General features: G+C 34.6%; 3 protein-coding genes across 5 annotated transcripts; 2 read left to right on the top strand and 1 right to left on the bottom strand.

Moving 5' to 3' along the window:
* The first annotated feature begins 364 nt into the window (after positions 1-364).
* Positions 365-4,646, top strand: LOC133694500 (protein EARLY-RESPONSIVE TO DEHYDRATION 7, chloroplastic). 2 transcript variants are annotated; one of them, XM_062116035.1, is made up of 4 exons: positions 371-1,583; positions 1,871-2,037; positions 3,407-3,491; positions 4,269-4,646. In XM_062116035.1, exons 1-4 carry the CDS (start codon positions 625-627, stop codon positions 4,456-4,458), a joined length of 1,401 nt encoding a protein of 466 aa, XP_061972019.1. In that variant the 5' UTR covers positions 371-624; the 3' UTR covers positions 4,459-4,646. The 2 variants fall into 2 exon arrangements, with proteins under 2 accessions (XP_061972020.1, XP_061972019.1); XM_062116036.1 differs by lacking the exons at positions 3,407-3,491; positions 4,269-4,646 and having other exon boundaries at positions 365-1,583; positions 1,854-2,003.
* Positions 4,647-8,536: 3,890 nt separating this feature from the next.
* Positions 8,537-15,010, top strand: LOC133693393 (histidine kinase 1-like). 2 transcript variants are annotated; one of them, XM_062114598.1, is made up of 13 exons: positions 8,537-9,232; positions 9,659-9,901; positions 10,015-10,812; positions 10,957-11,204; positions 11,366-11,525; positions 11,675-11,801; positions 11,912-12,001; positions 12,158-12,349; positions 12,435-12,504; positions 12,690-12,732; positions 13,040-13,180; positions 13,336-14,511; positions 14,610-15,010. In XM_062114598.1, exons 1-13 carry the CDS (start codon positions 8,960-8,962, stop codon positions 14,823-14,825), a joined length of 3,777 nt encoding a protein of 1,258 aa, XP_061970582.1. In that variant the 5' UTR covers positions 8,537-8,959; the 3' UTR covers positions 14,826-15,010. The 2 variants fall into 2 exon arrangements, with proteins under 2 accessions (XP_061970582.1, XP_061970580.1); XM_062114596.1 differs by having other exon boundaries at positions 9,659-9,904.
* Positions 15,011-22,911: 7,901 nt separating this feature from the next.
* LOC133694827 (probable indole-3-pyruvate monooxygenase YUCCA11) lies at positions 22,912-24,280 on the bottom strand. The gene is made up of 3 exons (XM_062116529.1): positions 23,432-24,280; positions 23,209-23,331; positions 22,912-23,115 (listed from the first exon to the last, which is right to left on the bottom strand). Exons 1-3 carry the CDS (start codon positions 24,278-24,280, stop codon positions 22,912-22,914), a joined length of 1,176 nt encoding a protein of 391 aa, XP_061972513.1.
* Positions 24,281-26,621: the final 2,341 nt, after the last annotated feature.

The following is a 26,621-nucleotide window of genomic DNA, read 5'->3' as shown; positions in this document are numbered from 1 at the left end:
CTGGATATGTTTTTTCAATACCATTGATACTCTAAACAATCACTTTCTAGAAATGATTTTTGGAGATTTAAATGGACTTTAATTATATAAGTTATGATATTTTAAAGATAAAGTATCCAAATGTATATTCATGTTGATGTTGATTTTTTTCTATTGAATTCCACCACTGTCTAGTTAGCCTTTTATAAGTACCCTATCTCATAAAATAAAACTTTGAATACCAAGATAAATTATTAAAAAATGAGGAGTATTCTATGAGCGCGTGAAGAGTGTCCATCTATAGTAAAAAAAAATAAAAAATCCTTTTAATGTTTTCTGTCATAATATAATAATACACACAAACACGCTCTTTCTTAAAGGCTATTATTTAAATAAATCAAAGTTAGATTTCCATCTTGCACTCGTACTAATATCGAAGGTACACAACACGATAAATCAATCCATCCAAAGGAAATGAAAGGTCGGTGGTTTCTTCCGGCTTGGCGACATTACACTTGAAGGAACCCCGGATTTCCTTTGCAGCGAAGTTTTAGCGCGGGAACCAAGACAGTTTATCTCCTTGTGTACATAGCTACCCCCCACGCTCGAAACATAGCAGAAGAAGAAGGGTTCACACGCACAAAAATGGCATCTCAAAACCCTAATCAAAATTCGTCCCTCTACCCACAAATTATCCAATCAAAACCCGACCCTTTATTCACCTCCTCCTCCCCATCTCCATCCTCAAATCTCTACCCCAAAATTGATCCAGAAGACCTCGTCGAAAACCTTTTTCCTGGACATGATCATTCACAACACGAGTATCCACGCGCGCAGTCACACACTCAAGCGCCACCCTCCGCCCCACCGGAGGTTGTTGAAGAAGTCTTGATAAAGATCGCAGGTGCTATTGTTAATCTAATTGATAAAAACTATAGTGTAGAACTCGCTTCCGGCGATCTCTACATCGTTAGGCTCAGTCAAGGAAATAATGTTGTGGCTGTTCTGGCCCGTGTTGCTGATGAGATCCAATGGCCATTGGCTAAGGATGAGGCTGCTGTTAAGCTTGATGATTCTCATTATTTTTTCTCCCTTAGATTTCCTAATGAGAATTACTCGTCAGATTCGAGCGACGAGGAGGATGATAAGAGGGAGAAAAGGGTTGATGGGGAGAATATATTGAATTATGGATTGACGATTGCGTCGAAAGGGCAAGAGAGATTGTTGTCGGAGTTTGATCAGATCTTGGGGAGTTATAGTTGTTTTTCGGTGCAGAAAGTATCGGAGAATGCTAAGGAATTCTTGGGTGGAAATGCGGCCAAGGATACTTCGCCGATGGATATGAAGTTAGGAGGGGAGAAGAAGGAGATTATGGAGGGGAAATGTGCTGCCTATTGGACTACATTGGCTCCTAATGTGGAGGATTATAGTGGGACTGCTGGTAAGTTGATTGCTGCGGGGTCAGGGCAGCTGATTAAGGGGATTTTGTGGTGTGGTGATGTAACTATGGATAGGTTGAAGTGGGGGAATGAGGTTATGAAGAAGAGGATGGACCCGAAGGAGAAATCAGAGATTAGTCCTGCTACTTTGAAGAGGATCAAAAGGTGTGGAGATTATAATATGATGCTGGTCTATCTGCTTTTCTGTCTTTGGTTACTGTTTTTACCTTGAATTTGCCTGATTTTCTTTCTTATTGTGTAGTCTTCAGATTATAGTCCTTTACCTCGAATCATATTCTAGATTAGAAAGCAATGGATGTAAAACTAGTGTGTGCTTTCACATGCAACATGGTTATAGCAAAGAAAACTGGGTTTCTACAGTTCTTTTGATTGGTATTGTCTTAAATCAAAATAATCACTTCAAGGATACCTTAGTTTGCGTATGCATGCAGGGCTAAGAGGATGACAAAAATGACCGAGAAAGTAGCAAATGGGCTTCTCTCCGGGGTGCTGAAAGTATCTGGATTTTTCACAAGTTCGCTTGTGAACTCAAAAGTTGGCAAGAAATTCTTTGGCCTTCTGCCAGGGGAAATTGTCCTTGCATCCTTTGATGGATTTAGTACGTGTATCATCTTGAACCTTAATATTGAGTGTTTATTGTATAATAGATAAGGTTGAATGTGCTTTCTTTACTCCTAACTGCAGCTTTACTTTTAAATGTTGGTAATTTCTGTGAAAGTTGGATCACTGCACCTGCTTCATAAATCAACATTTCCCTTTTTTTCTGCTAAATTTCTGTGGTTTTTCCTCTTGTTTCCATTACTTGTCATATTGTTGAGTCTCTGGTCTCATATTTCTCTAGGTATGTTTGTAAACGTTGATAGAAAAAAGGAAGGGAATAATATACTGAACCTTCTGCATAGAAGTATTTCTGGAGTAATTTTTATTGATGGAGATCATTACACTGATGTGAAAGTAGCTCCGCATTCAATTAGTTTTCACGCATCAGATCAGTCTTTTAGATAAATTTTGCGGGTCTAAGGTAGATGTGGACAGTAACATAGGAGTGATTATGGCCAATTTCGGCTTTAACCTTAACAGATCAGTGCATTAGTTTTCTCCTCTTTGAGGTTTATTCATCATAATGAATGGGTAACAGATTTTAGGCAGCAGTTTTATTTTATATCCATATCACATAAGGATGAGGTGATATGAATTTTCCTGACTACCATTTATTAAATTGACACACATTGTTGAATGTTCAAGTTGTCTGTTCATTGTGATGGCTATTCTACTGCATGCATCTTGTCCCATTTCAATTGCAAAATGCCTCATATTTTGGTTGTTCTGCTAGCTAGCTAGATTTCAGGTCCATGGTACAACATTGAATTGTGCTCTCTTGAGGCCTTTAGCTTTCTGTTTCAACATAAAGTTGAATATATCTTAGGTCAACATTGAAACCTACCATTTATTAGACAGTTAACAACATTGAATGGATGCATAGTTGGGAGGTCACAAAGGTTTTCATTCATGAATGGCAATTGGACCCAAGAAAGGGATGTAATTTTGAACTGTTAGATTAGATTCTGTTCTTGTTAACTCCCATGATGGTGGGTCATTATCTCAATGCCTTGACTGTCCATTGGTAGATATTTGGAGACTGCTATCAGTTTGCCGTTAATCCCCGCGTTAATGCTGTGTTTTTTTCCTTTCACTGGAAAATCATGGAAGTTCATTTCCTATTCCTTCATTCTTTAAACGCCAAATTTGACATTGCTGTATTTTTCGAAAAAGAAAAAAGAAAAAAATAATTTTCATTAACTGTGCTTGTCTGTTAGGCAATAAATTTGTTCAGCGTTGAGCTTTTGCTGATCAGATATATATGATTTTGTTTGTGATCTTTCTAGAGTGAACTTTTATTGGCAATTTGCACATCTGTATTGAATCTCCCTCTGTACTTCATCATATTTCCATTTTCATGTAAACAGACAAGGTGTGCGATGCTCTTGAAGTAGCTGGACGAAATGTGATGTCAACATCGTCTACTGTGACAACTGAACTTGTCTCCCACAGGTAGAGTTTGCATCAAAGATAAAATGGTGACATGTATAAAAAATCAAGGAACTCTTCGATCTAACCTGACTCTCTTACTGTTTATTAATGAAAGGATCTAACCTGACTCTCCTGTTTATTAATGAAAGGATGGGTAACAAAAATTTAGAGTCCTATCATAAGGCAGATCTGTTTGGACAGATAGTATGGAGAGGTAATAGGTTTTTATTCCAGTATGAGTGTCAAGAATCATTTTTTTTTTTTTCGCATCTTCTTTTAATCAGAAATGACGAGAGTATAAACTTGGCCTGTAACCTGTCAGCAATTATCAGCATGTGATTGGAGAACCAATTATACAATTATGCTTTGTGTAGAAACTGGGCCTGTAACCTGTCAGCAGTTTTCAACACCTGTTTGGAGACAAAGGAAACAAATTATACAATTATGCTTTATGTAACTGTTGTGCGTTAATCTCATTGTGTCTGGCATTCAATAGACTGAGTACTCCCAATATCAATATTATCTTAAATCAGTAATGGGGTCTTTTGGTGGCCTAAAATCTAAAAAGGCACCTGAATTGGACCAAATCTTTTGTTAGGCTATTGGTCTCTTGTTTCGTTAAAGTCATGAAGTAAGACATCGACTTCTCAATAAGTTTTTTGATACCACAATTCATTCCTCTGAAATAGCAGTGGTATGTGTGTGAAGGAGGTGTTCAATGTAAAAGAGCTATAGCCCTTGAGGAGGGGGGGTGGGGGGAGAATTGAAGTGTGAAGTTATTGTATGTTGCTCTTGCAGGTATGGTGAAGAAGCAGCCAAAGCTACAAATGAAGGGCTTGGTGCTACAGGGCATGCAATTGGGACTGCATGGGCTGCATTCAAAATCCGAAAGGCATTTAATCCAAAAAGTGTACTGAAGCCCAGTTCACTGGCCAAGTCTGCTGCTAAAGCTGCCGCCGCCGAGATGAAGGCAAAAAATTCCAAGTGACTGGGATGCTCCAGTCTCCACTTTTACTTACTGTTAAGATGCGACATTAAATAGAAATGTAGTTTGTCTGTAGCTGGATTTATTTATTAATTTTATATAATTTATGTAACAATTCATAGCAAACATGATGTGAAATACTAAACTTGAACATGCAGCGCCGGCTTTTCTAAGGTAGCTCCTTTCCTGAATGGGTTCTCGGCTTTGCAGGTGCGTTCTGAAATTACCATAGAATTGTTCCTCTGGCTTCGCCTCCGTGTGGCATTTCGAATGTAGGAATCTATAACATTTTGGAATGGCATTTTCATTTGGCAGATTTGAAAATCTGTGGCCCTTTACTGGGTTATCAGCTCCCTATTGTTCAGCTCGCTCTTGCAATCATTTGAAGATGATTCCACAACCATTCCTGAAGATATCGTAATTAAACAAGTTACCAACAAATTCTATCCTTAAAAGATTCATCGTGTTCCTTTTTTCAAGTGCTAGCCAGTAGAATTAGTTAAACACCATTCTCTTCCGCGGATATTTTCCTACCCTTTTAGCTTTTACCACGCATGTAGCCAGACAGGAAAATATAGGTGTTTATTGGCACTCTCTTTCTCTCTCACACAGCTAGCTCTTCAAGCTCCTGGAAGACGAATTTCACACAAATCCACTGGTTCATGCGAGACAGACAGACACACAAAGCATGCCATGTGCTTAAAATGGCCTTGGAAGTCTCAGCCTCTTCATGGCATTGGCAGGGCATGGGCGTTGGCATCAGCATCCACCTTCCTATCCTACCATTTGTGTGCCAGTCACTAATCGAATGGTGGGTCATATCCTCAAAGTGATCTAGGATTACCAATGAGATAACAACATATTTGGGATAGCAATTAACAAACAAACCACACCGAATCATGGTGGATCCTAACAGCTCAGGAAGATTGCCAAGCGCACCATATTTTCAGACACATCACCAGCACAAACAAGTCCATTACCTTTCCTACTCCGATAATATTTTCTTATGGATGGAGCACCATCGTGGAAGGATGGATGTGACTGTGGTAATTCAACTTTCAATTGGCACCACTACCTCGCTCGCCATGACCACACGAACTTGCAAAAGCTTTTTATGTCATAACAAACGAATCATGTTTTCTAGCATGCTAACCAATGAAATATCGAACGGTTCATGCATCTGGGCTACGGCCTTCTTTTGCTTGATTCTCTGTCTGATCCTGATAACGAGTTGTCTCAGATATTTTACTCCACTTGCATTTTTTCTTCTTTTTTTTTTAAAAAAAAAAGTTTATGATGAACACAGGAGTAGGTGATGATCCTGCAGTCCTATCCTATCTTACTAGCAGGAACTATACTTTCTCAAATCAATAACACAGACAGATTAATTCTAGAAATTATGATCGTTGAACTTCAAGGGAAGAAATGTGCCGCTGGCTAGTTCCTCATAGTGGAGCTCAAAACAGAGTACGACAAACGTGATGGTGTGCTGTGGGCACTGAAGCCATTGTCTGCTTTAAGCCTAAACTCATGACCTCATCTTCTAGAATAGTGGTTGTTGAGGGAAAGCAAGCCATAATCTACCGTACCTTGACATTTGAGCATGGGAAATCAATAATATTGGTGGATTGGTGAAGTGGAGTCACAAAAGCTTGTTCTAGAGGATGAAGTCAAGCCAGAGAGAGAGAGAGAGCACGCCCCTGCTTTGCGTGTAAATTAATTATCTATAGCCGTCCTCACACTCGTCTTTATCCATGATGGATTGATGATCCCAGCTACCCCAACTTGAACAAAAAACAACGTTATCGCCAGCTTATATTTTCACTACCCCTTCTTTAAATTCTTTTATCCTGGGCTTTAATGATTCTATGTTCGATCCCCCGATACCTAATTAGTTCAACTTTAGCAAACTATTTCTTTTAATTAAAGAAAAAGCTTGCATGTTTACCTAATTGTTCATGTGTTGTTCATGGAGATCAAGTATTTTTCTATGCATCCGCGCATGCGCGCGAACAAACACACATGCTTGCGTTGTCAATGCTTTTTTCTTTTTTATCATGTCAATGTTTTTTTTTTATTAAGAGATTTTTTTAATATGAACTAAAAAGTTTCCTGCGAGTTAATAAAATAAATATAAAATTATATGGGTTAATAAATGATAATAAATTTGTTGATTTTAATCAAAGATTGAGTCAGAAAACTGAGATAAAAATATTATTTCTTAAAAAGAAAGATTGAACATTTATTTTAGTTTGAAATTGGATCTTGAAAGTTTTATTTGGTTTAAATCAATAAAATTAAATTTCATTTTTCCAAATTAAATCTTAACTCAACGTCAAAATTTATTTTTAAAATTGCGAGGGTCCTATATAAAATCAATCGAAACAAAACATCAAATATAATCCCAAGTACATTTCAAGTGAAAGGATTAGATTGAAAAAAAAAAGTCATGTAACAAAAAAATTAAAAAAAAGAAAACATTACGGGTAACCATTGCAACCCACAATAAATTATATCTTTATTTTAATATTTCATCCATTTCGTATTGTATTGCGTGTTAAAAATTCCAAATACTATTTTATGAAACCAAAATATAGTTGTTAAATGAAAAATAAAATAAAAAAGGATGCAAATAAAAAAAGGTTGATGTTTGTTAAATGAAAAAGAAAAAGGATCATATTAAAAAAAAAAACTTAAATGAAAATAAATAAAATTAAGGCGGTTCACTCATATGAAGTGTTTTCTACCTCAAATGTTTTAATGTGAAATCCTTTCTTTGAGATAATATACTGAAAAACATAGTTTCATATAACATGGTTTGTTCGAGTACAATAAAATTACATAGTATTTATTTTACCGATTATTATTTTATGAAACCGAATTATAATTTTTCTATGGAAAATAAAAAAAAATTCTAATAAAAAAACAGAAATGATAAAAAAAAAAGTTGAGATTTGCTAAAGGAGAAGCAAAAGACCTGATTTGGATGAAAAAAAATAAAAAAAAAGAATAAATTGAATGATAAAAGTAAAATTGAGGTGTTTATTAATCGAATTGATAATAATATTCAGTAGAGTGGTAGAATTCGGTAAAAGCAAAACTGTGGTGTCTCCAATGGCAGAAGTTACCGTGAGAGTCAATTAACAAATAATTACATGAAAAAATCACACTTGTTTTGAAGCTCATCCTTATCACACGTAAGCTCCATTGCAGCCCTCTTGCCATTTTAGCTTCAACCAGCACATACTACTTTATTCTTGTCTTTTGGAATCCTTGGCTTGTTTTTTTTCTTTTTTTCTTGAAATTGCACACCGTTCCTTTCTTTTGGTTCAGCATATTTTTTTTTTAATAATATTTTTTTATTTTTTAAAATTTATTTTTAAATTCAGTATATCAAATGATTTAAAAGACATACTAATAATAAATAATTTAATTTGTTTTTAAATATTTTCCACGGCAAAAATAAACAAAAACTGTCTCTTCAACTAAACCAAAATGGCACAACATTTTTCCACCGCAGAAACCAACAAACGGTCTCTTCAACCGAACCAAAATAGCACTTTATTCCTGTCTGGTTTATTTTTTATTTTTTATTTTTTGGGCCTGCAATATTTAGTCACCTCAGTAGAAAGAGGTGAGTCCACTCCACTGCGCTCAATCTCGAATCCACTCTCCAACAATGGACCCATTCCGGGAGTCAATGGTGTGAAGTACGAGGATGCCATCTCTTTCGGTCTCTATCCTACTCCAGTAATTCTGGCATGAATTGGGTTGTATCCTCCTCCAGTAACAGCAGTGACTATCATGTATGAACCCTTCAATATTGGCTCCAATGCTAATCCAGAACAGTTGTATTTTTAATGTTTTCCATCTGAATCCAAATGTTTGTTTAGAGAAATCCAAAAGCTATTTGAAAAAGAAATATAAATTTGAATCTCAAAAAGTCAAGAGCACTACGGGCCTTAAGAATGTGCCACACCTCTGTCACTGTTGATAGTGTTCTTCAACTTCAACTGTGCCCATAATTTGAGGCATTATTTCCTTCCTCAAAGAAGAAGATATATAAAGTGCTTTGGTGTTTTAGAGGCTGTACGCATGGAACGAAATGTTCTAGGTCCAAGCTGACCCTCTCCAACACAAGCAATTTTCACCTCAAGAAACATGACTGGCTTTCCCACATCTATCAAAGAGTTTCACCCATTTGTCTTCCCTCCTCAAGCTTAAATTACCAGGCCACTTTACTGTTTGGAATGTACCGAGGGCAAAAAAGAGGAACAGAGTTGAGATAAGTGGCAAGGTTGTTGTGGACGACGAATAAAAACCCACTTTAGAAAATGTGCCTTACCTTCAAGAGGTGGGGAATGACACATGTACCACGGCATATTGAACACCACACCCCATTAATCATAGACACTTACAGTTTCTCTCTCCTCCTTCTGTGTCTCTCATGCAAAGACAAAGCATAAGTTCTTGCTAATGTGTCACACTTTATGCTCTTTTAGATATGGCAGAGGAAGGAGATCGTAGGAACTACTCTAGTACTGCTAGTTCTAATGATTGTTCACCTACTATAGGCACTGACACACCAATAATGGCAACTCCTTTGAGGAAAGTGTGTGCCAGAATTCTGGGTTTCGCCAGTTCTTGCAGAAAGAATACAGCTCCTTACGGTAGAAGAATTTTCTATAGAGATGTTGAACAAGATGAGTTCCAGTATGGAAACACTCACTGTCTCTCCTCTTACTACAGTGTTTTTGTAGTTCGCCTGGCTATCATGGTTTGTCTAATCTCTCTCTTTCTTTTTACTGCTGTATTCCTTATAACCTCCATCACAGAATTATGAAAAAATCAATCAAGTTTATTGATCAATTCAGTAACATTAGGCATAAGAACATTGAAAGAAAGGGGATAAATTAGCAATGGTTGTTTAGTCCAGATGGGGAAAGTAATGACGACTCAGGTTCTAATCCTACCCTTGCTATATAAAGAACTGGAAAGTGAGATTGAAATGGAATTCATTGCCTATGTCAACTAGATAAGCCTTTCTCTTCCAAAATCCTTGCTTCATATTCAATCTTCGTTTATGTTGCATGATTATGGTAAGAAACTATGAACTGGCAATCAGAGAAGTTTTTTGTATGCCAGAAACTGCTGTTTTGGTCAATGAGTACATTGTTAATTTTCTGTTAATGACCTTTTGCAGGCCATGCTCGCAATTTTGATTGGTCTGCTAACAATACTAACATGGCATTTCACAAGAAGCTATACAAAAAAGTCGTTGGATACCTTAGCTTCTGGCCTTCGATATGAAATTCTGCAACGCCCGATATTAAGAATGTGGAACATTTTGAATTCCACAGCTGAAATAACTGCAGCCCAGGTTAAGCTATCAGAGTATGTAATCAGACGGTACAGCAAGCCGACGAATCAAGCAGAGCAAGTGGAGGTTGTTGTGTTTATGATGATCTTAAAGTGCTGCCAAATCTGATCATAGAATTAGTCTCTGGATTATTTTGAATTGTTGTATTTAACTCGTCTTTCTTTCTGTTTTTTCTACAGCTGTATGAAGTGATGAGGGATGTAACATGGGCACTGTTTGCCAGCCGAAAAGCTCTCAATGCAATAACCATAAATTATAGAAATGGTTTTGTCCAGGCTTTCCACAGGGATCATAGGAGTAACAACACGTTCTACATCTACTCTGATCTTGTGAACTACTCTATCAATGCCAAGGGACCTTATGATACAAATATGTTCTCGTCGCATCAAGCATGGGATGATCAATCCATCCACAGTAACTTTTCAGCAATTTGGTATCGTGAACCACTTGATCCTATCTCAGGTGAAAAGAAAGGGAAAGCAAGTCCAATTCCACCAGATGATCTTATCAACATCGCAGGCCTTTCACAAGTACCTGATGGTGTGGCTTCATGGCATGTGGCAGTAAGCAAGTATACAGATTCACCTCTGCTTCAAGCAGCATTGCCTGTGTGGGATGCTTCCAATAAAAGCATCGTGGCCGTTGTAGGTGTTACTACTTCCCTCTACAGTGTTGGCCAATTGATGAGAGAGCTTGTTGAAGTACATAGTGGATACATATATTTGACCTCTCAAGAGGGTTATTTACTGGCAACTTCCACAAATGCTCCTCTACTAACAAACTCAACAACAAGACCAAATCTTATAATGGCTGTCGATACTGAGGAACCAATTATAAGAATGGGAGCTCGATGGCTGGAGAAAGACTATGGAAACAAGTTAACTCCAGGTCAAATTGTTCAAGTGGAGAACGCAAAACTTGGCAACCAACAGTATTACATCGACTCGTTTTTTCTAAATTTAAAGAGACTCCCTATCGTAAGTATCAACCCGACTTTCCTTTAAATTCCTCATTATGCCCAAGTAGAGTGAAAAACAGACTAAAATGATCTTGTTTATTTTATTTGATTTTATGCTTATTGTTTGTCTTAGCATTTAGCAAGCTTACTACAATTTGTACAGGTGGGGGTGATCATCATTCCAAGAAGATATATAATGGGAAAGGTAGATGAGAGAGCATTCAAAACATTGGTTATACTCATTTCTGCATCTCTATGCATCCTAGTCATTGGATGTGTCTGCATTTTGATTCTCACTAATGGAGTATCGAAGGAGATGAAACTAAGAGCAGAACTGATAAGCCATCTTGATGCAAGGAGAAGGGCAGAGGCATCAAACAACTACAAAAGTCAGTTTCTGGCAAACATGAGGTAAATGACTTCTTGTCACAATAGTAATCTGTTTATGAGCTTAAATATTCAATTAGGCCCCTCAAATTTGGATGACTTCAACAAAGTTTGAGTACCCTGAAGATGTTTTTTGTTCTTGAGCATTAACGGAAGTAAATATTCGTTTCATTTTTGAACTACAGTCACGAATTGAGGACTCCTATGGCTGCAGTGATTGGCCTGCTGGACATTCTTATCTGTGATGATTGTCTCACAAATGAACAATATGCAACTGTTACGCAGATCAGAAAATGCTCCACAGCTCTACTCCGGCTTCTTAACAACATACTGGATCTTAGCAAGGTGAGATACTAACAATAGCCAAGCAATTGTGAACACTTCTAACAGTGACAAAGATGTTAAGATGGTTGCTAAACCAACACAAACCAGAACATCCAATACTCAATAAGTCACAGAAAGTCATTTTCACGAACCATTTCGAAATTGTATAGGTTGAATCTGGAAAATTGGTTTTGGAAGATGCTGAGTTTGACTTGGGAAGGGAACTTGAAGGACTTATTGACATGTTCTCTGTTCAGTGCATTAACCACAATGTTGAGGCTGTTTTGGATCTCTCTGGTACGTGTTTAATAATGTTCATTGTTCATTAACTATCATGTATCAATCACATGATCATTAACCTCTTTCTATTTCTGATGTTCATTGCTATTTACATTTTCTGTATGCAGATGATATGCCGAAATTAGTCCGAGGAGACTCTGCCAGAGTTGTTCAAATATTTGCAAATCTGATAAGCAATTCTATGAAGTTTACGACAAGTAAGTTCAACAATTGCACTGCTAACTTTCCTAGATTTTATCATGCGTACCAGAAAACTGTAATTGAACACGGGACAAATTCATCTCATTATGATCAAATAACAATGTGTATTCAACTTCGTCTTGCATAACTTAACTCTCAAAAATGACTTTCAGCGGGTCACATTATTCTGCGTGGTTGGTGTGAGAACTTCAATACATATAATGACGCACGGTTTCATCTAGATCAGAAGAAAATGCGCTGTGCACCCAAGCCAAAACTTAGGCAACAAGGGAATCATATGAAGAAGGCCTGGAAGAAGGACAACAAAACGATTCTTTGGTTTGAAATTGATGACACGGGCTGCGGTATGAACCTCGAAAAATGTAAACCATATAAAAATCTCTTCCATTTATATAGTATTTCTAACAATGTTTTTCTGCGTATCTGCAGGAATTGATCCAAGCAAATGGGAGTCTGTATTCGAAAGCTTTGAACAAGCTGATCCATCAACAACTCGATTGTAAGTAGATGAAACAAGTTTTAATTGGCCACAACTGGTTTGATTCATCGATTGAATATTTTACCAAAGTTGTATTGAAGTTGATACTTGATAGTTGAACTGCCAAAATAGGCATATGAATATATTAAGCAAATCTAAGATCCATAACTGAATTTCTTACATATTTTAACAATTCTCCATTTCAGGCATGGCGGCACTGGTCTTGGACTATGCATAGTTAGAACTTTGGTGAGTAAACTCCACATACATATAAGATTCCGAAGCATTAAACAGAAAATCAAATTAAATATGCACACAAACAAACAAAGATTCCCGGACTCTGCAAAGATTATCTTTAGACTACCAGCTGCATGCCTAAAACTTGATTAGATAAAGGTCCTAGTAATGTTTAGGTACCCGTGTACAGCTATTAACTAATATCTTGCAGAATTTTTGAAGAGAAAAATTACCATCCTAATCCTTTTTATGCTTCCAAGTCTATAGCAGCTTACTGTGATTGACTTCTTTAACTTTTCCTAATTGTTGGGGAGGACAGGTTAACAAGATGGGTGGAGAAATAAAGGTTGTGAAGAAGAATGGATCCGGAACTCTAATGCGACTATACTTGCTTCTCAATACAGCTGCAGATGGTGCAGACCTACAATGCCAAGTAGATTTTTCCAGTCAAAATATCGTGGTGAGTAAGCTTTCAAACAAATTGTAAGCTTCTTCTTCGTCAATGTTTTGATGATATTTTACAGATAATTTAAAAAAAAAAACACCCGGGCTTGTTACTCTCTCCTCAGCAATCACCAAATCCGGCGTGCTTATATTGCATAACTATAATTGTAGGTTCTGTTGGCACTATATGGCAGCATGGGCAGAGTTATTATGTCCCAATGGTTGCATAAAACTGGATTGGCCACTTTAGGAGTTTCTGATTGGAATGAACTGACACAAGTTCTTCGGAAACTCTTTCATGTCAGAAGACGTGAGAATGGCTTTGATGTTAATTGTTCTTTGAATGAACCATTAAAATCTGAAGTGCTTAATATTGAAGACATGAAGGACCCTATATTCATCATAGTTGTTGATATAGGGTTGCTTGACTTGAGCACAGACATATGGAAGGAACAAATAAACTTCGTCGATAAATTCTCTGGAAAAGCCAAGTTTGCATGGATGCTCAATCATGATACTTCAAATGCAATAAAGATGGAGCTTCGCAAGAAGGGGCATTTACTGATGGTTAATAAACCGCTTTACAAGGCCAAAATGATTCACATTTTGGAAACTGTCATAAAGGAGAAAGATCTTGAGAATCAAAAGAAAAGTTCGAATGCTACAAGAGCTACGACGAAGGATGGTGACATGCATGAATGTCTTGAGATTGATTCCACTCATTTTGACACTGCCAGCTCTGAAGAATCTGATACGGCTGAAATGGGCAAATCCAATTCTCCAAGCATATTTCATCTCAGAGAAAAACAAAAGGAAACAGAAAAGATCGCAACTGAATCACAGTGCCAATCATTTAAGAAGTGCTTAGTTGAATTGGCTGATGTTGATGCAGAAGCAAGAGAAGATCCATGTCAAATTAGGCCCAATTTACCAAGTACCCAATATGGAAAAGATATGCTAGTCTGCAACAAGCAAGCACCCTTCTCAACTGCAACTCAAAATGAGAGTTCTAAACACGAAGAACGAATTTCAGAAAGCAGTAGTCATAAAGAACAAGGCAATTCATATTCAAGCAAAGCAGGGAATCAACAGAAGGCTCTTGATGGCTTACGGATTCTGCTTGCAGAAGATACTCCTGTTCTTCAGAGAGTTGCAACCATCATGCTAGAAAAAATGGGGGCTAAAGTTATTGCAGTCGGAGATGGACTGCAAGCAGTAGAAGCTCTAAATTGCGTTTTGAGTGAAAAGGATCTCAAAAGGGAATCCCCTGGAGATGATGGAGAGAGAGGTTTACAAACTGATATTCAGGAATCCCCACCATATGACTTGATCCTAATGGACTGTCAGGTAAGAAATGATAACAGAAAGTGATAAATTTGTCTGTCTAACATTGATCATGTACTTAAATTTAGTCTATAAACTAATTCTGATTGATTTTGTGCCAGATGCCAAAGATGGACGGTTATGAAGCAACAAAAGCCATAAGGAAATCAGAAGCAGGAACTGGCTTCCACGTTCCCATTGTTGCATTGACAGCCCACGCAATGTCGTCAGATGAAGCCAAATGCTTGGAGGTTGGCATGGATGCTTATCTAACAAAGCCAATTGACTACAAGTTGATGGTTTCCACCATTCTATCACTCACTAAAAGAACAACCTAACCTTTCTTGTCACTTGCCATGCAAAAGCTAACCACAGAATGGCAGCACTATAAAAGCAATATAACATGCTAGTCAAATGTACAAGTATATATTACCCCTTTGTCCTTGTAGTTTTTTAGATCAAGGGTTTTTGTTTCGTTTTCGAGTTCTTGTTTGCAATAACATAATAGTTGTACAGCTTGTAACTCACGGTTTTAGGCCCTTGATTTTGTATTGCATGCAAGTTATAGAGTTAAGAATTCCGAAAAAAAGAAAAAGAAAAGACATGAAGATCTATACTTAAGTCTCTCTGATTCAAGAAACCATAAGGATGATACTAGAATTAACATCCAATCAATCAGATTTGGTTGTTCTCATGTTTGAAAGGAACATGACTAGTCGAGTTCCTTGTCGGACATGAGAGAATTCGGAAGGTGAAAATGAAGCACAAATGTCGACAAACAACACCATAATGTACTTCTAGTAGGTACGCCATGCCTGCCAACTTAAAGAAATGATGTCACTTTGGTCCAGATAGAACAGAAGGCAGCAATCGAGTAAATTCTGCAAACATTGTAGTGGACTGGATAATTTGTAGTCTAGGTTACTTTCAATTTCCATAACACCTTCCAAAACATCAACCACAGCTGAAATAGAACTGCTAAACCAGATCCATCAATTTTCCTCAGAAAAACTCCAAGAATTTGGAGGAAGTTGGGCAGGTAGAAGCTGGTAGATTTATATAAACTCATAACATAACAGAGGAAGTGAGAAACATTATCCGGCTTCCAAAGAATCTTCGTGGATTCCGAGCCGGTTAGATAGAGTATCTTATGGCAAACCAGCTCTTAGAGGAGGGAAAATCAAAATGTTGTCATATAGGAAGTTGTAAAGGATCATCTTTTACCCTCTATGGAATTAGTTTAGGTCATCTCAGGTTGGTTATTTTCTAATGTGTTTAGTATTGTGATAGTTCTTGTGGTTATGGTTTCAAAAAAAATTATTTTATAAAAAATACTTTTAGTTGTGGTTGATTTAAAAAAATATATATTTGGTTAAAACTGTAGTTGAAATTAAGATTAAACAAAAAATAATTTAATGTGTTTGGTCAAAAAATGTTTTTCAAATTGAGGTTATAAAGTAATTAAAAAAAGATATATATTAATATTGATGGTTTTTCATTGAAATATTATCGATTTAACTACTGCTATTACATCATGAGATAAACAATACTTTATATAAAGTATATTTTATTATTGTATTAAACTATGTACAATTTCATCACGTATGAAATCTATCCAACAAGAATTACAATTTCCAAGGTTTCCTAAGCGTGCAACAACATCAGGAACAAAATTGGGATTGCGATCAAATTCTGCAAATGCTACGTCATCATACGATCTCCTTCAAATGTAATTATGTAGTGCCATTAAATCATGTTAAACATTAGTTTTTCAAATAAAACACAATATTTGTGAAATTGTTTTGGATTTTTTTTATTTTACTGGATCACACCCGGTTCAATGCATTTAAGTTTGGAACGAACCCGAGTCAATGCATTTAGGTTTGGGCCGAACCCGATCCGACCCATATGGGATGGGTTTAGCCCAGCTAGCCCGGCCCGATCATTGACCCAAGCCAGTGACTCGACTAGGCAAAGCAACACGCGTGTTGCTACATTGTTCAAGTGAATTAAAATTCACTTGAATAGTGTAATGTTGATAATGAAGCAAAGCAGGAGGGAATGAAGATGAAAGTTGAGCGCTTTTCTAGCTATTCCTCTGTTCTGCTCCTTCTGCTTTCAGTGTCTGCTTTGTGCTGGAGTTGGATGACAAACACAACAGTGCAGACGTGTTGATTGGACAAAGCTAGCTACTCTTTCTGTGTTTTTCCCCAGCCCCTCATTCTCTTCCTCCTTTTTCTACACTTCCATATCTCCACTGTTCACGTGAACAGTGGAGACATGGAAGTGCAGAAGAAGAAGAAGTTATACGCCTCTGATTACTAGAAGAAAAAAGAAAAAGTTGGGCGCCTCTGGTACTGTGTTGTAACACAGTTTGCAAAAAAAAACAGCTTGGAGCTGCTTCTTCTCGCCCTGCGTTGCAAACACAGTAAACAATGGGACCCATGAATAGTAAATCCTGTTTTTTTCTTTACCAAACAGCTTAAATCCACGATTTACTTGAAACGCTACTGCAACTGCGTAAACAAACGGGCACCAATGATCATTTTCTATATCTGGTTGAGTAGGTGAGGGGACTTGGATTCTTTTTTTAGAAGGTGAAGATTCAGAACTGCTTGAAAAATCTAAATATAAAGAAAGGTCATCAAAATTATTATTAAAATGTAATTAAAAGAGTTTGGCGTTTCACTAGTGAAAAGCCAATTACTTTTGATATTCAAAGGTTTTGATGATTTTTTTTTATTTTATATATTTATTTAATTTTATTAATCAATATTAGGTTTACTGGGTATAGGGTTTCATAATTTATTTTAATTTATTTTCTATAAAGCTATCACAATCTTATGACTTGGATCGCAAGTTTTACGAGTTAGCAATGTTGACTTGGATCATTTTTTATCTATTTTTTTAATTATTTTTTTTCAACTTCATCCTTTAAAATTGAGTTAATTGGGAATCAAACATCATAATTTTTTTCAATTCACTTTCTATAGACTTATTCTGGTCTTCTAACCCAAGTTTTGCAAGTTAAACTGGGTTGATTCGAGTCATGTTTTATATGATTTTTTTTATAATTTAATCTTTCAAAATTGAATTGATTGGCAATTGAGATTTATTTATTTTTTCTATAGAGTTATCATGGTCTTATGACCCAAGTTGTGGGTTAGGCCGGTTGACTCAAGTTTATTTAGTTTTTTTACTTGATTTCTTTTTAATCTCATCCTTCAATATTAGGTTGATTAGGTGTTAAGCTTCATAATTTATTTCGGTTTGTATTTTATGAGGTTATCTCGGTCTCATGACCTGGGTTACGAGTTTGGTCGATTGACTTAGGTGGTTTTTATATTCTTTTTTTAAAAAAAATTTCTTGCTTCAATATTGAGTTGATTGGGAACTGAGTTTCATAATTTATTTCAATTTGCTTTATATGGTGTTATTGTGGTCTTATGACCCATGTTTAACTAGTTAACCCGAGTTGACTCGACTTATTTTTTTAGTTGAGTTTTTCTTTCAATTTCATCATTCAATATCAGGTTGATTAAGAATTAAGTTTAATAATTTTTTTATTATTTGCTTTCTATAGGGTTATCAGAGTCTCATGACCTGAGTAGCGGATTTAACAAGTTAATCTGAGTTGATATAATATGTTATTTTTTCAATATTTAAAAAAAAATGTTATGATTTTTTTCAAGTTAAACTATATTTTTATCAATCATTCAGGTTGTCTTTGAATATGTCAAGTCGACTAGGTTATATAAGGTAAATCTCTATAAAATTTAATTTTCTTCTTCTAAAATATACATTAACAACACTTAGATATTTTTTTTACATTAAGAAAATGATTCAACCCACAACATAGAGTAGAAAATCATCTAGTCATATTATCTAAAGTAGCAGGAAAAGGAAGATTTAAGGATGAAAGTTCTAAGTTTGAATTATCTAAGAAGTCTAGGTTTTTATCCCTATCTCACCCATCTTGAAAAAATGGTCAAAATGGAAACTAAAAATGAGAAAACGAAAACATACTAAATGGGAGTTCAAAGAAGCAATGGACGCATGAGCAAGTCAAACAGAAATTTGTTAGTTGTGATAAAGAAAATGAAGTAAAAAAGGAAGCGAGAGGATGAATAAGGAAGAAAGAAGAAGGATAAATAGAAAGGTTTTTTTTTGTCAAATTAGCACAACAAACATAAAATGGTAGAATAACATCATTTGAAAAAGATTTAATAAAATAACATACTTTCACCTTGTCGCACATTTAAAGCGTGACAAGGTGAAAGTTGAATCCAGTTGTATAAACCGGTCACTGTTTTCTATAAAAACCATAATTTTATGAACATTTTCTTCTAAATATATTTTATGAGTCAAAATATATATCTTTATCTAACTTGTACGCTAAAAAATAGACTCCAATTAAAATTTCAAAAAGTTATTATTCAGACAGTAGTTGTCCACTATTTTTCAATGTCAATAATATATTTGAGCTTATAATAATAGGTGATTCTGAGCATTCAGGTTTGAGTATGCCATAACTAAATAAGAATCTGTCCTAAACAGATTACATGGATGACCTAACAGATATATTTATAGACCAATGAGACAGGTGTAGGCCTACGAGGAGGTATAGTCGCGACAAACTAGAATAACATATCAAAATGGTCATTACTTTTGATCCGATCATTGGGTCACACTTAAATTTTTACAAGAGTTTCCAGAGGTTTTTTTTTCTTATAGTAGCCATTGTGTCACTACGCAGACCTTTAAATCTTTAGATATAAAAAATATTGCCAATACCTCCTCAATTTTGACACTTTTAAGATTTTCCATGTTATTTTTTGGAACCGGTTAACTAGTTTCACTGACCATTATGAACCGGTCGACCGATTGAGCCAAATGATAGCACACTTTCATTAGAAAATGAAAGTAGAACAGACCTACAACGTATTGCGGGCACCAATCTAGTTATGTCTAAAGAATTAATTGAAAAATAAAAAATGAATGATGAGAATAACGATGAATAATGACAATAATAAACAACAAAGAAAATAAAAATAATAGTAGTATGGGGACTATAAGTTATAGTAAGAAAATACAAATAAAAGATAATAATAAAAGTATAAAGAAAGACAAAATATAGAAGGATATCAAATGTCATTTAAGGATAAATAATGAGAAATTCCTGATATAAAAAAGAAAATAAAGTACACTGAAAGAGAGATAAGAAAAATAATAGAAAGAATCAACATATATATTAAAATAATAAAAAAACATTATTGAATTGCTTAGAGACTATCACATATTAATGTATTAATGAAATATGTTATTTGAAAGGACTGAAAAATAGAAAGAGAAATATATATTATTAAATTTTCTTTCTTTATTTTTAATAGCCTAGAGGATTCATTAAAATCACCAATTTCATCCTCTAATGTTAGGTTTAATGGATATTGAATTTTATAATTTATTTTGATTTATTTTCTATGTAGTTATTCCAGTCTCATAACTTGAGTCAACTTGGAATTTTTTTTTAATTTATTTTTTTCTCAACTTCATCCTTCAATATTAGATTGATTAGAAATTGAGTTTCATATTTATTTTTTATTTGCTTGCTATGGAGTTATCATTGAAAATTGATATCCTAGTAATAAGAAGAGAAAACAAATACAAAAGCAAGAAAGGAGAGCATACAAATAATAAAGATGATAATTTAACTCGAACTAACAGATACAGAACCAACGATCTAATTTTTCTTGGATAGTTATTTTATCATATCCATAATAGATAGAATATGAATATTATCAAAACTAACATTAAACTTGATCCGAACTCGACCCAAAACATATTCATTTATATCACACACACACACACACACAAAAACAAATAGCTCAAATATATAATATTACTTTTTTTATTTTATATTGAATAATAAATAGTACTCGAATAATAAATACTCAAAACTTGATGAATTGAGTATAAATATCTAATTTTTTATGTAATGAATATGTGGTAGGGGTCATCTCAATGAGCTGGTTAAGATTGATAGGGTAAAATAGAAAAAAAGTCACTATCTAGTTTTATAGTAACTAGAAGCTCTAATTGGTCTTTAGAGTTTCTTATATAAGGGGCTGATTATACTAAAAAATATATTAAAATCGCTCCAAAATATCTTATATAAGGTAAGCTACTTTCATTTGTTTTAATAATAAAATACTCATATGATGCTTCCATGTTAAAAAAAAAAAATACTCATATATGTGTTTGTTGTTAAACATGATAGACTATCTATACTTAAAACAATGATTCGAGATCCATGTCCTACAATAGAGCCTAATCCTCACCTTTAAAGTGTGGATCTTTACATGGTCATATTGACTTAACCCAAATCCTCTCACAAAGATAAAGAAAAATATATAACAAGAATGATATTCACAATTAGATATTACAAAGAAAATATTTATATGATTTGTATTAAAAAAAAAAAACAAAGACTCAACTTTCAAAGACAAGATCTTTTTAAGTATCTTACCATCCATATGTTGGTTATTTGATAAAAAAATAGGGATAAAAATTATTTTTTTAAAAAAATAGAAAATCTCAATATCTAAAGGGCATGACTCTTTTTAAGAATCTTACCATCCATAGGGTTGATTCATTGAAAAAAAAAAGAAAATGAAATAATTTTTGTTTTTTAAAAGACAATCAACACATGATGATACAAAGAAAAAAAAATCACATATACTATTGTCACACATACTTGAAAACACTTTAAATATGAAAATCACTCAAATAAGTATCTAAATAATAAATGGAAGAAAAAATAACATCTTTAAGCTTAAAGTCATAAAAAACAAAAACACATGAAAAAATAGCGATGCATGCCAAGCACGTGCTCTAGGAGTTCAGAAAACAGAATCAATGGTGGTGTGTGTCTTACAGACGCTGGAAGCAAGGCAGGTTGTGGGTGTTGTGTTACACACTCTAATGATTGGAAGGGTGTGTGACCTACTAGATCGGGTGCGCCACCTCTTCATCTGCCTCTTTACACTAGTAGTGTGGTTCATCGTTGTTCATGGTGGGACATCGAGCAATACCGGGAAGCTTCGATAAGTCTCTTTTCTCTCTCTACTTGTTGGTTATTAATGAGGCTGGTATTAGTGTGCTTCATCTACGAGGAAGGAGAGATGACTAATGTGAGGTGTTGGTTGTTATGGTTACTCTCGCCATTACTTTGTTCGGATTCTAATGGGGTGAAGGGTGGTTGATTTAGTTTGACATCTTTTTTTGACCGAAACTTCTTTTGCTTTATTTTTATTTTGGCCTTTTTGCTTAAGGATTTTTATCTTTTTTCTTTGGAGTGTTTTTGTGTCTTCGGCCTGGTGTGCTAATCTGTTCTCTATTTATAGTGTTAGGGTTTTTGTCAAAACAAGAAAAATCAAAACATGAGGAACAAAATTGTTTTTGAGGAGGGAACTATAAGCTTGTTTGATTGTTTCTTTACCATCTTTTATCGGGTTGCTATTTAGTTGCATATTCTGAATTTAAACTTCACTTATACAGGAAATGATCTTTTAAGATCTTCTGATGGCATAAAATTGTGGTGTAATAAGAAATCTTAGGTAGTTTCTTTATTGTTTGTTGTAGTAGATTAATTTTTTTTTCTTTTTTTCCTAAGGCTGTTTTTTTTTTATATATCCTTGTATTTTACTTTGACTATTGCCTTTATGGTCTTTTCAATATATTCTTGATGGTTATCCAAAAAAAAAATCAAAACATAAAGATTTTTATATTATTTTCTCAGTGAATGAGATCTCTCTTTGTACAATTATTTTCCAATTTTGTTTAAATCTTTATTTCTATTTTCCTCATTTGTATAATCTTCCATCATTTTGATTCTTCATTTCTCTCAAGCTTATTGTTTATTTTTTTATTCTTTTTTATTATGTTGAAAATAAACATCAAATTAAACGACAAATTAAATAATTGATAAAATACAAATATAATATAGGAATCCGATGTTGTGGATATTCATTGTCATCCGCGACAAACAAGATCAAAAATAAAATACAAATAAAGAAAAAAAACTATTTTAAGTAATAACAATATATGAAAATTTTAAAGAAAAACACTATCAAAATTGATGCGGTGAACAAAAAGGATATTGATCTTCATTTGCGAGAGCAATATTACGAAGAGTTTGACATAACAACTTGGATTCTCCCGGATTGGAGCTTTTTAAAAGACAAAAAATCATAACATATCTTATTTTATAGTAAAAAAACAGAAGACTATAGCTCCAAATATAGGTTAATTTAGTAAACGTACGTACTTCCCTACCAAATGACCGGTATATTGGGGCAAAAGTTTGGAAGATCAACGACACAACACTACAACGCCATTGATTGGTATTGCAAGATTCAACAAACCCTAGCGTCCGGAATTAATTCCAATTAATATTCGTTCACTTCTCAATGCCAAGTCAATGTCTTTTGCGATATTTTGTGAGTCAACTGAGATACCAAACAGTCCTCTTCTAGCAAACCCAGAACAATAAAGGCCATTTTTTCCTTTCCAGATGTTAGGGAAGCAAAGTTTTGGCATTCCACTTCCATCAAAAAGGTCTTGGCCACCCTGCAACGATGATGAAAGACATTTTTAGAAGCTAATTAAACAAGATTAGAGCACACGTACGGTCAACATATTTTTGAAAAATAAATGCAATACCTTGAGCCAGTGTCTCACAGTACTTTTGTAGCCAGTAGCGAAGATAATGGCATCAAATTGTTTAACTTCCCCATTGGCAAACTCGATTTTGCTTCCTTGGATGCCTCTTATGGATGGAAATACCTAGAGGGCATAATTAGTGTCATCATTGAAATACAACAAAATGATCATCTGTTATGGAAATTAATTAAGAGCTAGTTTTGTACGTAAATTTAACATTTACCTGAACCTCTTTTCTTCTAATCTTTTCCACAGCCCCAACATCGATTGTAGGGGTTCGACCGACTCTTTGTTTTATATAAAACGGTCCTCTTGTGGGTCTTGGAAAGCCGTAATTTGAAATATCTCCATGCTTCAGCTTGCTTAGTAAGACAACTATGAAGTCCACTATGTTGCATGGGACGCCAAAGCTCAACAAACGCATACCAATATACACAATATTTGTGGTGAGGACATGCACTGGACTGCGAACAACGATCGAAGTCTTGACGCCCCAGTTTGACAAATCATAAGCAATCTCCATTCCTGAATTCCCACAACCAACAACTAATACAGCTTTGCCCTTGTATTTTTGGCCATTTTCGTACTTGCTTGAGTGAATGAACTCTCCACCAAAACTATCAAGCCCGGACACCTCAGGAATAAACCCTTTACTATTCTCACCGGTTGCGACCACAAGAAACTTTGCGACGTATTCTTCATGCACGTTTAGATCTGCTTTCTTAGCCTTGATATGCCACTTTCCACTTTCTTCATCATGATAGGCAGACTCAACAGCCGTATTGCATCGCGGATTAATCCTAAAATGAGACACATAGCTGTGCAAGTAATCAATGAAACCCCTCCTTGGGACAAATGTGGGTGCATCAGATGGGAAAGGCATGAAGGGAAGTTCACAGTATTCCTTCGCGAGGTGCAACTTTAGACGGTCATAAGCCCTCTTTTGCCACAGAGAGGCATAACAATCCTCTCTTTCAAGGACAATGTTAGGGATGGAGAGACGGTTGAGGCATGCAGATGTTGCTAGCCCAGCAGGTCCTGCACCTACAATGACCACATCAACGGCTTCCATTAGAAAAACTAAAACAAGGGCTTAGAAACCTTGAGATTAATCTGCTTAATATATATATTTTGAGTGTGAGAAATAGAAATGTGGCTGCTCAATTTCATGCGTTTATACAAGAGCATGAATGTGATATTCTCACTCAAACTTTATCCAGCAAGGGAAAGCTTCTTCTTTTTTTCCTTATCCGCATGAGTTTTCTTATCATTTCCAAATACAACCTTTTACCACAGTGATCATTTATTGAAGAGGGAGAAGGTTACAGGTATCCTAATCTTAAAAAGCTAGTGTAAAAAGGGATAGATAATAAACATTAGGGTTATGAAGAGCAGTTTATGGTAATTCCTAAAACCAATTGAACCTTGCTAGATTTTATTTCTTATCTGGTCACTGGTACTAGCTACTTCCGAAATTAAGAATGCTGGTGCATATACGTGGCTAAAATGCATGGATTTCTTTGGTGTCATGTGTATGGGATTTTAAGCCAGTTCAATGTTTGATAATACTATCCGCATTGGGCAAAATTATTTCTATATTAGATGCAATCCATAACTAGATTACCTTTTTCTTGTCTTTGATACTATCTGTTCGTCTTTTTTAGAAAATTAAGTTGTTTTTAGATAGTATTGTTGTTGTGAATGTTATATAAGTACGTTACTATGATTATATATAATTATGGGCATTAAAAGTTTTTTTTTTATTAACACCCAAATAAAATATATATTCTATAAAAATATTTCTATATGCAAAAAAAAATTAACATTTTAAAATTATGGTTAAATTAAAAAAGAGTAGATTTATTTATTTAAGGTGAAGAATCATTAATAAAATTTGAATCAGAACATATATATACTGACAAACTGAGTGTTATGATGACTAAAAAAGTTGTGAGAGATTAAGTGTGGATGTTTATTGCATAGAAAAATTTGACAAGGAAGAAGTAGAAATGGGGGGAGGGGGAGAGAATGGTCAAGCACCAGGTCATAAATTAAATATAATCGATGGATTGATTGACAGAATTATTCTGATGGTAACTTTATCGGTAATTCTGTGGGTATAAATATCATGTCATTGTACAATTTTCTTTTTTGAATCTTACTGTAATATCATTTGTAATATCAAAGGTCTATACCGATGAAAGTTTTTTGTCGAGATATTCACAGACGAATTATACTGCCAGTCTAATTCCATCGGTAACTTCTTCTGTAAAACTTACATATTATCGTACTATTTTACTTTTTTTTATCCCTTCTATTCCTATAGCGAATCCCTTGGTATATACCAGTGGCATATTCCTGTTGGTATTTACTAATGGATTTAGCGATAAAAAAATTCGATTGATAAATGTCACCGTAATATATCGGTAAAAAAAACCTATTAGTATTTTTGTTTATATTTATCAATTTTATAGTAGAATGAATATTCTATTCAATATAAATATTTGTATATTAACTTATAGGCTAAGATAGGAATTATAATAAAATATTAAATTGGCTTTTTCGTTGAAAACTACCACGCATGCTTCTAATATTAGAGATTTATCTCTTTCTAATCTCCCACCGTGCTTTTCTAAGGTTAATAATTTGGTCACTTTCTAATATATTTGCAACAACAACTATGTATGTGAACTTTGCCTCTTAATTTAACAAAGAACTGTAACTTGGCCTTCTACTAATTAATGTATAAATTTATGCCAAATTCAAACTATAGGGATATACTTTAGAGCTTTTTAATTTGTTTCTTAAGATGGGCTTTAGAACTCGATGCTCAAATTGGTGATTATTGCTGTTGGCTTTCAATTGCTTTCTTAATCATTTTACTAAATTTATATCCTATGGATATATTTATGTAAATCATTTTTTTCTTACAGTTTTTTGTATTATTTTCAAGCTCATCTCTTTATTCAATGATATACATATACTATTACAAAAATCAATGTATTAATGAAATAGGTGATATTTAATATAAAGGAAAATGTAAACATATGAAAGAAGGATTATGAAGATAATTATGTATATTTGAAAAGTTTTTTTTTTTTTGGAAGTGAATGTAAACATAATTATTAATTATTTTAGACAGTGGTATCTCTTACACAGTGTCATGTGTGACACTTTTTAACCCCCTTCATTTTAGTACATGATGATTCTACCGTGACTCTTAAATTGAGTCCTCAATTTCATGACGCCCAAGCCTTTTTTTTTTTTTAATCCATAATTCTCTAATAACTCTTCAATTTCGTGCCAACTTTAATCCCATCCAAGTCCAATAAAAGTCCAACTAGGATGAGAAGAAGGGACTATGAAGAGAAGAAAAAAAGGGAAAAGAAAGAGATAGTTGGCCTACTAGGTTA

This window comes from Populus nigra, chromosome 5 (assembly GCF_951802175.1).
Source record: "Populus nigra chromosome 5, ddPopNigr1.1, whole genome shotgun sequence".
Taxonomy (NCBI): Eukaryota; Viridiplantae; Streptophyta; class Magnoliopsida; order Malpighiales; family Salicaceae; genus Populus; species Populus nigra.
This window is presented reverse-complemented; position numbering and strand designations above follow the sequence as displayed.

Bases quoted from the DNA above. Each gene is read 5' to 3' on its own strand.
- LOC133693393 (XM_062114596.1), top strand. From the start codon at position 8,960: ATGGCAGAGGAAGGAGATCGTAGGAACTACTCTAGTACTGCTAGTTCT. The intron at 10,813-10,956 runs GTAAGTATCAAC...CAATTTGTACAG, and splicing joins ATTTAAAGAGACTCCCTATC to GTGGGGGTGATCATCATTCC. The intron at 11,205-11,365 runs GTAAATGACTTC...TTTGAACTACAG, and splicing joins CAGTTTCTGGCAAACATGAG to TCACGAATTGAGGACTCCTA.
- LOC133694827 (XM_062116529.1), bottom strand. From the start codon at position 24,280: ATGGAAGCCGTTGATGTGGTCATTGTAGGTGCAGGACCTGCTGGGCTA. The intron at 23,332-23,431 runs GTAAATGTTAAA...TATGCCCTCTAG, and splicing joins TTAGAAGAAAAGAGGTTCAG to GTATTTCCATCCATAAGAGG. The intron at 23,116-23,208 runs GTATTGCATTTA...TCATCGTTGCAG, and splicing joins CTGTGAGACACTGGCTCAAG to GGTGGCCAAGACCTTTTTGA.
- LOC133694500 (XM_062116035.1), top strand. From the start codon at position 625: ATGGCATCTCAAAACCCTAATCAAAATTCGTCCCTCTACCCACAAATT. The intron at 2,038-3,406 runs GTACGTGTATCA...TCATGTAAACAG, and splicing joins TGCATCCTTTGATGGATTTA to ACAAGGTGTGCGATGCTCTT. The intron at 3,492-4,268 runs GTAGAGTTTGCA...TTGCTCTTGCAG, and splicing joins ACTGAACTTGTCTCCCACAG to GTATGGTGAAGAAGCAGCCA.